The sequence below is a fragment of the Brachycentrus maculatus genome, unplaced genomic scaffold (genome assembly GCF_059751285.1).
Source record: "Brachycentrus maculatus isolate JH-2025_06_01 unplaced genomic scaffold, ASM5975128v1 h1tg000012l, whole genome shotgun sequence".
Classification (NCBI taxonomy): Eukaryota; Metazoa; Arthropoda; class Insecta; order Trichoptera; family Brachycentridae; genus Brachycentrus; species Brachycentrus maculatus.
In genome coordinates, this window is record NW_028280766.1 from 845,378 (window position 1) to 858,897 (window position 13,520).

The window sequence follows — 13,520 nt, forward strand, 5'->3', positions numbered from 1 at the left end:
AAACTCTGACTCGAAAATCCGCGACACTAACCACGGGACCACAATCCAACCCGATATCAAAAAAAAAATTTTTTTTTGAGTAATACATACTCACAAATATAGACACATATTTTTTTATGATAGAAATGGATACACAAAGAACTAAATCAGTATTTTTAAAATTCAATGATTGAAAAACTCAAATACATATATCGTAGTCATATAGGAAAATGTGACCAAGTGCATTTTTTTTACAAAAACGCGATTGTTGACTATTTGATATCTAACTTGCTTAGTACTGCCCTGAAAAAAATCCCAAAGCGATTTTAAACTTGGAAGTATAATATATTGACTTGTTAAAAATGACTAACTGCATTTAATTAACTGTTTATTTTCTTGCCGAGCAAAAGTGACTTGAATGCCCTCCTTAACATTTTACGTTTTGTTAGTTGGTCACTTTTTCCTGTACGACAACGATATATCAATCATTATTATTATTATTTAAGCTATCCGCACTCAATAGTTCACAAAACATTACATTGTAGCGATGTAGTGGTATCTTGGTCATTCATTGCATGAAAGAAATGTGATCAGCCCTTTTTTTCTATTAACAGTCCAGGGTGAGATAAATGTGAGAGTGAAAATCGCCCATATTCATTTTGACCACTCTAGGAATATAACCCGGACCTCAAGCACAATAGTTAAACGCGCTGACCACTACTACTGAAGTGGACAAAATCATTATTTACTTAAATATAATTGATTGTCTTTTGTTTAAAAACAATAATCAAAGCAATAACAATTATCTTGAATTTATTGTCATAGGTAAAAAAAGGTACTAGAATGTTAGTCTACGCAATGGCAATAATCATAATATTTAATTTTATTACTCCAGCAGAAGTGTCATCTTACGTGTCAAAAAATACGTTCAGTGAAAATAGTAATTTTTAGTTTATTTATTATGAAGATCCATTTTCACAGCCGTTTCACATTTCAGCGAGAATAATTTAATGTCACTGAAACCGCCAAACAAAGGAAATTAAGGAATATCAAAAATCATCCGAAAATTGTCAGTTGAGGGATGCGTATTATATGGATACCCGAAGCTTTAATGGCCACCTTCTTTTTTTTAAAAAAAAAAAGTATTTGCACGGATGAATGAAGCTTCGGATCTTTCAAGCACCAGTGGAAGCTCTCTTGTTTGCTTAATTTGAAAGCACGGATCCGTAAAGGGTGCCCATGTTCCTATGCCGTTTTCGTCAATGGTTTCTGCGACTTTTATACCCTGTACGTGTTGACTACTCTTAATGTACTTTCATCTCTGAATATTTGTCCTTTGCCTTTGTTTTATCATGAAACATAATAATCTGTACTGCCTCGTTTAAAGACAACAACTGTTTCAGGAAAGTTTTATATTTTCTCCCTGTTACGTGCTTTGACTAAATTTTTCGTTGAAAGAGACACTTTTGTGATGTTTAATTGGTGTCACCGTTGTGTCTATATCGAGATATTCGAAATTATGTCTGACAACCAAACGTGAGATGTAATTTCTCGATACAAGTGTTACTCGATACAACTTTTTGAATTCATAAATGTCTATATTTAGTAATGTAAAGATCACACTTTTCTATTTATGAAGATTACCAAATCATTTTTAAGGCACATTGAATAAATCAATTCTTCATTTTTTTGTTATTTTAACGCTTATGCGCACCAAAAGTGTATAGAGTACAGCATTGTATAGAAATAGTGTTATCTTGATCGTCGATACATGAAGTAAAGATAATCGCTCTACTCTTCAGGTATTATCATATTGCATTAATTTAAGAGTCAAATTCATTTGTGTTTATTTTTACCTTCGTGAAAATGGAAATTGGGACCTAGAGCCTTTAAATGTGGACTTCGCAAAGAAACAGCATTAAACCAAACTTGAAAATCTTCTTTTTCTAGACCTTTTTTTTACACGCCAAATAGCATAAAGGGTATTTACTGCATTACATTGACGCAGTATTACATTGATTGTTAAAAACATAAAGTTAGGATGATCAGACCTTCCTTACAGATACTAGTACCGGGTGATATTAAATTAATATAACCTTAACCCCTATGGGAATTAAAATCGAAACCTACAGCACGGTAACCAAATATGCTAACCATTACTTTATGGAGGCAGAAAAACATGAAAAACTTTCAGTTTTTCATGTTTTTCTGCCTCCATAAAGTAATGGTTAGCATATTTGGTTACCGTGCTGTAGGTTTCGAACCTGAATTTATTCCGTATTATGTAGTAAAAATACAAACATATTAAAATATCTGGGAACGTCAATAAGTTTAATACTCAATAAACAATTTAAATGATAATATCTAACATAAGTGCAAACAAAAAATAAGATATTTCCATAGTGATAAAACATCCAAAATTCTTGAAAAACAGCAAGCAAGAAGGATATTGGTATAAAACATGAATTATTAAAATTGTTTCTTTAGGGTTGTAATGTGAAAAGTGACATACGAGTTTTCCGAAAATTCATAGGACTATAAAATCCTGCTCCTGCGACTTACCGTCAAAAGATTTATTCTGTTATAAAAGTAAAGGCAATAAAATTCCTTGTTTACTAATATAATTATTTCCATAAAAATCTCTAATGTACATACATGTTTATGATTTACCCGATAAAGACATACTTGTATGAGTAGATTGTGTTCAGTTTACTTGCCCAGATCAATATTCGTTTCTTTCAAAAATTATGATTTTGCATACATATAATTAAAAAAAAGCCAAATGGAGATTTAAATACAAAAATATTTTATTGTGTAGTTTTTCATTTTATTTCGATGTTTTATTCTTCTTATCAGAAAGGTTCAAATGTTACTTAAATAATATTACGTGCAAAACGTGAAGATACTTATAATATTTTGATACATCTTGTTCAAAATTAACATTTTCTGTACAGAAAACAAGTTATCATGTTCTGAAAAATATCTTACAAGCGTACCAAAATGAAAACTAAGTTTTTAATTAAGTTTTAAGTCGTAAAAACCCAATTACTTTTCATGTATTTTACTACGTTTATACTTAAACACACTTTACATGATGTATAGTACGAAAAGATCAATTTTTTTAAACTCGTATAATATAACGTAAAGGTCTCGTACGAAGGGTATATAAAACTTACCATATTTTTAAACGAGGTCACTTTATATTTGCTTAAATTATGCATCTGAGTTACACAAACATGCGCTGTCACCGAAAAATTTAAATTCGAAAATCTGCACGCCAGTCCCTGCTTCCTAATAGGATTTAAATTTATCCACCTGGCATATTCATGGGCACCCAGTTTAAGCATGTAAAACAAGCACACGTAAGCTTTAAAGCTTACAAAATAAACGAGCCCTGACGTTCTCTAGTATCGAATAAAAACAATCGGATTTAACGAAAACACCTCATTTGCATTGGTGCCGTGTAAATGCAAAAGCCGACTATTAATTTCAAAGGCTGTTTTAGCATATTGCTTTCGATTGAAGGAGGTTGCTTTGAGATTCAAATTTAGTTTTGAAAAGTGTTTTTAAAAAAAATATTTATACGAAGTTTAAAGTCCAAACTGTCATTAACAATAGCTTTTACACGATATCCTTATGTTCGATGTTGTATTAAAATTAATAAATAGATAAACCATTACAATTTTGGTTCAATAGAATACATTTACATTTATTAACTACATAACTACCTTATTATGTTTAAGAGTTTTTACTTAAAATTTATGGCAGGAAATAGGAAAAGTAGAAAAATAAGAAAAACAAAACCTAAGGGATCAGAGGGCTATTTCCAATAAAACTAGATTAATTTATATTCATTGTAACTATTAGGCCTTTTAGGACTAATAGTTACAATGAATATAATCCGAACCCTAAATTGATAATACATACTTTATGCAATTCAAACGCAAGTATTTTGAATTCAATTTGTTAATTTCAAGAGCTAAGTAATGAAATGTAATAAAAAAGTTTAAGCATCCAAATTATCTGTTGTAAAAAAATGTGATTTTAATACTACAATTTTTTACGGAGACACAAATTGAAAATTGAAAAGAGTAGGTAAACTCGTAGTTGTATTTTTAAATTGATTTAATTAAGTAATCTTTTAAGAGTTTCGATGCTTAAATCCCTTCAACGAATATTGATCACCACTGTTTCATTGTAAGGAGTGTTTTATGCCTAGCCTTTTAAAAGTGTACCCAGAAAGAATCTGCGAAAAATACATTAGTATAAATTACTACCCAGTTCAACCCACTCGCCCATAAGGATGCTTAATACAATTAAGTTGGAACCAGATTATACTCTTGAAAATTTAAATTTTAATAATGTATATTATTTTAAGTTAGCCACGATACATTTCACACAAACCTACTCTAGGGCAGGTTTTTTGTATAGTTCCAGAAATAAAACTGAATTATTTTTTATTATCATTATTTATTTTTAAATATTTTTTTCCATATAATAAAAAAATAATAAAACCTTTATCCGCACCCCAATGGTGCATAGGGCACTGCTTCATATAAACGCAGTGTTATCTTGATCGTTTACACATGAAGGAAAGGTGATCAGCCCTCCGCTTCAGGTACCAGTCCAGGGTAATATTGAATAAATATTACAGTGAAAAAATCACTTATATTTATTTGACCCCTCCCCCTAGGAATCGAACCCGGGACCTCCAGAACGGTAGCCGAGCGTGCTGGCCATTACACTACGGAGGCGGACAATAGTTATAATAATCATTTATTTCTTTTAAATATGCTTCTTATGCCTATTGATTATACCTGTTAATTGTTTTTATATTTTGCCATGTATAAGTTTTGGTTATTTAAAAAAAACCTTTTTTGTAACTTTATTATTTGTGTTCCAGTCTTGTTAACCTCAATTCCTTGTCCCAAAATGAGAAATAGAAATTTCTCATCGGGAATATTATATATATGACTTATGTATGTAATATGTTTTAAAAAAAATGTATATTTATATATTTAAAACTAACAACATAAGAACCAGATGTAGGAATCAGATCGCAGACAATAAAAAATTAAAAACAGTTAGATTTCAAATTTTAAAGTTTAATTACATAGATACTATCGTATCATACTATAGGTCAAAGAGTCAGTGCAGTTCAAGGTATACTAATATGAATTTAGTAATATTAACAGAAAGGTGTCCGGACGTAGAAACGTAGATGTTCGATTCATGTCCATTGCAAAGTGAATTCAAGATTTTTTTTTCAATTAGTCTGCATTTTAGTGATGTATTTTTCAAAATTATATTTTCTATCTTTACTATCCTACCCGCTGACAAAGCTTTTCTGATTATTTGATTTAAAAACTACTAAAATTTTATTATTATCTCAGCATTGATGATAAGCTTATTAAGAAGGAAATTTCTTATTATTTGTGGTAAAATGATTGGTAATGTATTTTTATACCATGCGTATTAAATGTACTTCACATAATTTTTTGCCTTTTTAAATTATGAATAATTGCATATTGGATTCGTTTTTGCAAATACTATAATATACTATAATAATTACAAATACTATTGATTTTATATTTGAAGCGGTAATTTTGTAATTCTATATTTTATAACTATGAAATTTATTTATTATCAAATCACTCAATACGAGTTTACATATTTAAACTTAATTATAACTTCCTTTAATTTCGAAGTAAATTAATCTATCCTTAAGACTTGAGGAAGAAGCTGCTAGCTTCGAAACCTGTTGACGTTATAATGAGTTATAATACGACATATATACGCTTGTGATTTTATAACAAAGCTACTTTTTAAACAACCTGTGTGAATATTTACTTCGATCTTTGGATTGCCTTTTTATTACTTAAAAATGTGTGATTTTACCAGGTAATGCGTGAATGTATTTTTACAAAACAGATTTTTAAAAAAGGTTTTGAAATTACTGTTATTTACGATTATTTTTCGAGGAAAGGTCCATGTGTTTGTAGGTATTTTATAAAGAAGGCACTTTTAATTACTACAATTTCGCATTTTCCACCACAATAAAAGTTTATTATTATTTATACATCGTATTAACGGCGCTTTGTGGGCTATTAAATTAGCATAAATATTAAGCTGAATTCTAACCTAGTGGATGTTTAATAATCTCTTGTTTTAGGTGACCTCTTCGTGTTGGTATTCAGTATGGATAGTCGAGAGTCTTTCGAGGAAGTTATACGACTTCGGGAGCAGATACTCGAGACGAAGATGAGTGCAGCCGCCAACAGTGGGGGTAGAACGAGCAAAAGACATGTCCCGAGGGTTCCTATGGCTATTGCCGGGAACAAATGCGATAAGGACTCAAGGTAATATAAAACTACGTATATTAACCTCCATTACGTTTATGTGCTCCTAGGAGCAAAAGTTAATGGGGTAGAAACAAGGTTAAAAATAAAACTGGAAAAGACAACACAAAATTTATTACCTAGTAATAAGTTTGTTTGTTTATTAAATTAATAATAAATAATACATTAAATTTTAAATAAACATGATGTAAATATCTTTGAAAATTAAAACGTTATCACATTATTTGGTGATTTTTCCTTACCTTTATGGAATACAAAAATACATACAAATAATAATTTTTATGAATTAAAAAAAAAAATCAAGAACTTTTTTTCATCAACAGGTGACATAGAAAAAAATTGTAGTTCCTGAAAAAAGTCGTGTTTCCGTAAATAAACTCAAAAAGTGTTCTTTAATATGATTATTTTAACATTAAAATCAAGCGTACTCATTCAATTAAATTTAATAGCCTATTAAAATAACAATAACAATAAGAAACATCACATACTTTATACTTCTTCTGATCGTTTTATGCTCAAAATACTGCGTCGGGCATTTTATTGGATTGACTCTATAAATATGAATAAAATTTATTTGGATAAAATGTAAAATATATTCTCTATAATATTAAAATTTGCTGAAGTGAAACTATTTATAGTCAACAACTCAACTTAAAATGAATACTCTCCGATCCATAATCGGAAACACATTACACGACCGAGTAAGAAATACCGACATCCGGAGCATATGTAAGACGGAAGATATCGTGAGATGGGGACGACAACGAAGGCGATACTGGAATGATCATGTTAACAGAATGTCAGATGACAGACTTCCACGTATCGCCCTTCAAGGAATCCCTGAAGGACGCAGACCCCCAGGCAAACCACAAAAAAGGTGGAAAGACAGCTGGGAGTCAACATCTCAATCCACAAGCGGAGCTACAGATCCTGAGGATCTAGAAAAAGAAGAAAAAGAAGGAAAAAAAAGAAGAACTCAAGGAATCAATTTATGTATCGCTGATAGCGGAACTAACTTGAGAAAGTTACCCCGTTCTGCATTTATAGGCTTCTTACTTTGAGTTGGATGATTTGCTTCGAAATGGAATAGTTCGGATCTCAACTTTGTAAGAACTGACAACTTTGTTCTTCGGCAAGTTAAGTTACTACAAATTTCTACAAGTTATCGGCAGATTATTCATTGGAATTGTCCTCCAGCGAGTTGAACTAATCGGTCTACGAATAATTTGACGATTCTCATTCATACTCAGTTCTTAAGAATCCTTCGATACTTTGGGTTCAAAATATGTATAAGTAATAATCATTTTAAAAAACGTACCTTTTTAAGTTGGTTTCATTTACTTTTTGTTTAAAAAAACATTAAAATGAATAAAAAAGAAATAAAACACTTGTATACTAACTACCACTTTTGAGTTAATTTATATATCATAAACAGGACTAGTTTCGAGAACAAAAGATGTTAAAAAAATATTTTTGTTAGATCAATTTCAAGTTTTTTTAAATACTTGATCTTTCCAAGTTTCATTTGGTCTTCTTCTGCTTCTTTTTTCAACTACGTTTGGCTCATAAATTTGTTTTTCTGTTTTCTTTTTTCTTCTTCACTAATTCTTTTCACATGCCCAAACCATCTCAAAACACGTTTCTTAATTTTATCGATACTGCGTATCTTAGCCCTGCATTCTTTCCTTAAATCACCATTCGAAAATCTATCATAAATCGTTTTGCCCCACATTTATCTAAGAGATCGCGTTTCAACTGTTTTAATCCTACATTCATGCTTTTTTTGCCAACTCCATTTATCAATTTAAAACATTGTGGTTCTAACCGGAACTTCATCGTATGCTGCCATTAAAGCTTTTATTTCGGCATTATTATAAACAGTGTTTTATTCATATATGTGTTGTATGTACACAAACATGAATATAAATAGTTAGTGGATAAACTAATCAACACATTTATATATATTTTTTTAATTTTATATTGCTTCTTTTTTTTCAATTCACTCATTTACATTTCTATTTAATACAATCCTTTAATTTTAGTTGCGATGAGCCTATTTAAAAAAGAGACTGAGCTCTTGGGCTTAGAGGGGGTCTTTTTTCTTCTTTTTTGTTTTTGATAGTACCAGGATATACATTTAAAAAAATATATTACTGGGCAACATATATTTTTATACGGTAGGTACGCGGGAGTTATCTTGTTTTGTTTATGTTTTTGTTTATTGTATAAGTTTTATCTTTTTTCGATATTTCTTATACACAATATTGCAATTTATTATTTTGTTTTAATCTCTAGGATGGATTATAATGCGGTTAAGTTAAAGAGGATGACAAATATATTATTAGCATTTCAGCGGTTGGTACTTAGCGAAAATAATTGGATTCATTTATCTTCATTTATCCAATTACGTCATACGAAATTTACTAACGAATTTCTGAAATTTATTTCGCTCAATATAGGTACTTATTATATTATGAGAAAAGAAGATGACACAAATCTTTGAAAACATAAACAATAACAAACATGATCTTTTTATGTTTTATATTGATGTTAATCGTGGTCGATATAACATTTTATTTTTAAAACGTACTTGTAGAATGTCATTATTAAAATCATATATTATTTTTTACATCTTAGCATAGATGAAGAAGAATATGGAAGTCTGGGCATTTACGGGACTTACGGCCGTCATAGGCTGGTTTATGTGATCACTTTACATACGTGTAACATTCACCAATTCTACCCATGATTGACAACTATCTACTCAAATTCTTGGAACTTCTATATTGTTCAAATTTAAGAACTGCGTTCACCGCAAAATTCTGTTTTATCGTTCTTTCTTAATAGTGTTTAAAAATAAAAATAAAAGTAGTAAAAAACAAATAAATTTTCAAAATATATGCCACAAAGTACAAATGATCAATTGTTATTGTTATTGTTCAAATTTTAGAACTGCGTTCACCGCATAAATTTGTTTTATTATTTTTTCTGAAAAATATTATTTCTTAAAAAGTGTTTTTCTTAAAAAAATTAAAACTAAAGTAATAAGAGACAAATTTATTTACAAAATTTGTAAAATGTGCCACAATGTATGATCAAAATCATTTGAAAATTGAATGATTTATTATTTCGATTATATTGTATTTCACATGACTGAAATGTGTTCGGCCCTGGAAAAAATGTTTGTTAATTATTTAATTTCAGAAAACTAAAGTTTAAATGAAATTTTATTCATGAAAAGTTTTATTTTAGAATCGTTCTACCTGAAGAGGCCGCCGCGTACTGCGCCACTCAAGATTCAACCTGTGTCTTCGTAGAGACGTCTGCAAAGAAGAATTTGAAAGTGGACGATCTGTTTTACGATCTGTTCGTAGTCGCGAACCTCCCCTTGGAGATGGCTCCCAACCACCACAAAAGGGTGAACACGACGTTCGGCAGCCCCTGCACATTACCCCCCCACGTACCTACCCACAGGTCCAAGATGTGCACCCTCTCCATCAAGCGAAGGCTGTCGGACGCCTGCGGGGTGGTCGCCCCTAATGTCAGGAGACCCAGCATCAGGACTGACCTGATGATCATGAGGACCAAAACCTGTTCCATGGGGGACGGCGAAGGGCCGGGAGGGAGTCCAGGGTTTAGTTTTAATAGACTTGTCAGAAATGGTTCTCAGAACGACGGGAAATCTTGCGTGTTGCAGTAATATTTCAGTGCTTTTACTTAAATTCAAATTTACTCCTTAAATGAATCTAATTATCATTCTTACATATTATAATTCTCAACGTGCTCAAAAAATTAGTATCAAGATATATTGAAAGTTTTTTTAATGAGTTAAAGTTTTTTTTAAATACATTATGACATTTTTATTAATATTTACTTGAAATCACTTTAAATATCAGAAATATGAGTACTCACTTGTTGAAAAATGTATAAAACGGCTTTAGGTGTACCTGCTCACTTCAGTAATAATTTGTATTTTTAATATTAAAATCAAACACTGATTTTAAGGGTCAAATAAATTTTATCATTAAAACAATTTTTTTCGCCAAAATTTTTTTTGACAATTGTTTTGACTTGGATTTTCAAATTTATTTCAAAAACCATAACAATGCGAAACGATCGTCACAAATTTTATTTTTATGTGTTTATTTATAATAAAATACCATTATAAAATAAGTATTATTTATATTTGAAGCACTAACTTTGTGACTTTCCATTTGTAAATTAAAATGTAACATTGTTTTAAAATCAAAATAAATATTTTATTATAACTTAATTATAATGTCTACCGGTTTCAAAGCTAACCGCTTCTTTTTCAAGACTGTTTTAAGACTAAAATAAGTGTTTCATTTTAAAATTAAAAATATGAATAAAAAATTGAGTTCTACAAATTAAACGCCAAATCTTTAAATAAATTTAGTAATCATTTTTGAAAATCTTGTTTTGTTGTGAAAACAATTCAACGCATGCTATAATAAAAAATTGTGCAAAATTATCAAATATAACTTAAAATTTATTCATTAGAAACATAAGTTAAATCGGTTTAAGGTATGTTTCATTATTAACTTTAAGTTACATAGTATGAATAGCCATTTACTTCAAAAGACCTTTCCATAATCCTTCAATGTATACTTGTAGATTAAATAAACAAATTTAGTGATTCTAAAAGGGTAGCAAAGTCTCGGAAGTTATGAATAAAACAAAAAGCGTCTGAAAAGAAAACTCGTTTGAAATAACAGGAATTATATTGAAATCCTCTTTCCCCTAAGTTATCTAAATACATGTTCTATCCACAGTACAAACAAAAATGTGGGGAAGAAAGCTCGAAATACCACGTAGTTGACAAAACCACCTTTCGGATTGAAGAGTGTATTTCAAAAGGGCTTCAGTATTTTGTAGTGGGTATACTACCATATAAATATTTGTAAATACTTTCAAAGGCATTGTTGACTTTCGTTTTCCATATAAATATAAAACATTTTTGCCTATTCCTACATTGACAAAACCAAACATGACACTTTTATGCTCAAACTACCTAAAACACAATTTTAAACCAATACTTTTCTCAACTTTTTATTATAATAATTTTCATATACATATTTTTTCAAACCCTTCGCACCCCAATGGTGCATAGGGCACTACATTATATAAATTGATTTGTGCATGTAGGTACCTAATACACAATATAAATTAATTAATCGATCCAAATTTCACAAAGTCAGTTTGATTTCACTAATTATGTTTTATATTTTTTTGTAGTGGTGTTTTAAAATAAAGTTTTTTTTGTTAGTATTAAATAACAGCTCAGTTAAAAATCGAGTTACGTATATTTAATCAGTAAAATGGGTATGACATACCAATTTTTAATATTAACCAAGTAATATTCTGTGTTAACTTTTTTTCATTTAATTACCTTAAAATCTTCTTAGTTAAAATTACGGTTGAAGTTAAAGTAAGAATGACAACTGTGTTCAGAAATGTCATTTTGAATATTTAATATACATTAAATAAGTCGTTTAACTTAAAAAGGTAGATAACATTGTTGCTTGGTTACATATATCCGAATAATCTTCGATAAATAATTAATTACTCAATTCGCTACTCTCAATAAATATTATCATATTTCAAAATATGTATTTCAATTGTGAATAACTTAGTATCTTATATTGAAAGTGAATAATTCAAATGTTTTTAATTAGAAATTAATCAGCTAAATCTGAAAGTTACAAATTATCTTTGTCAGTACAGTTCGCGAAAATTTTCTTTATTTTTAAGTTTAATCGTTTTTTACATGTTTGAATGTATGAGGAGATGCATGAACGTGGAAGAGGCGAAGAATGTTTGCAAATATAAAGTGGTGTGGCGTTCTATTCTCTCTGCCTACCCCTGTGGGGAAGCGGCGTGATGGTTAGTTTTTTTTTAGTTAGTTAAGATTATGCAAAGAGCTATAGTTTCAACAGATTTTTTTTAAATATCAAATTTGTATTTAAACTGGGAAGATATAAATAGGTCGTGTGCAATTTTGGTCAGAACTGAGATATCTTTCTCTTAGGAATCATAAATGCTGGTGAAAAAAAATTTTTTATGTTGAACTGTTTATTTGGTAATTATTTGTAAGTCCAACATTAACTTGAATACCAATTTTCATACAAATGTAACCTTTTTTTTAAGAATAAAAAAATTAAAAGAGTTTTTAATCAACTAAGAATAAACAACATTTTGAGTGTGTCCAAATACTTGTTCACAAAATCTGGATTATTATTACAGGAGTTATTTCCATATTATTTTATGACATCTCATCAAAGATGAAGAAGCATATGGAAGTCTGGGCATTTACGGGGCTGACGACCGCCATAGGCTGGTTAAAGTGATGAGATTTCATAAAATTTCATCTTTGAGATGTCATAAAATAAGAATAAACAAGTTACTTAAAATTATTTAATTTAAAAATACTTTATAAATGATTTTTTTTTTACTTAAAAACTCGTATAACCAAATTGCACTTGTCCTCTTTATACCTCCCTAGTTTTACGATCATATTTTATTTTATTTTAGTGTGTAAATTTACCGTTAATTGTAATAATAGAAAGTACGTAGTCATTAAAAATAATAAGGTTACTTTTAAACTTATAGTAAACTAAACTATTTTGTAATAATGTATTCACGAAGAGCGATTATTTTTGGAAATTGATGTCACGAGGTTAAGTTAATTACGACGTGATCGTTCAATGTCGTAAAATGACCAAATTTGATAATAAACTTCAAAACTAGTTGATTTACTAATTTACCTTAGACAATATCATTTATCAATTGTTATTAACTTTATTTTAAAACTAATGTGTTCATAAAATGTTATTTAGATTAATTTTAAAGCACAAATACGAACCGCAAAAGAAGGCTCTTGATTTGGTGGTTATTGGTAAATCAATTTTAATGGTTTGCGTAAATTACTATCTTAATAACTATGTTGACTCTTGTCAAATCCTGAACACAAGATATTAATTTACAGTATTCAGGGTTGCCAGGTTCTCGATATTGATTATTTTTAAAATGTCTATTTGTATGAATAAAAAAAAGCAGCCTTAGATAAATACATATCCGAGTATCTAGGATTGACACAAATGTTTTGTCTTAAATCACGAAATGGTTATTCCTACGGTTTTAACCGCTATTAAAAGGACATAT

At 29.5% G+C, this 13,520-nt stretch overlaps 1 protein-coding gene across 1 annotated transcript in view; it reads left to right on the top strand.

Annotated features, from left to right (window-relative positions):
• LOC148313426 (GTP-binding protein Rhes) overlaps positions 1-10,101 on the top strand; it is a 43,389-nt gene extending 33,288 nt beyond the window's left edge. The window contains exons 3-4 of the mRNA XM_088263370.1: positions 6,152-6,338; positions 9,591-10,101. Of these exons, the coding sequence (XP_088119496.1) occupies positions 6,152-6,338; positions 9,591-10,038 (635 nt within the window). The 3' untranslated portion in view covers positions 10,039-10,101. The remainder of the gene's footprint in view (positions 1-6,151; positions 6,339-9,590) is intronic.
• The last annotated feature ends 3,419 nt before the right edge of the window (positions 10,102-13,520 follow it).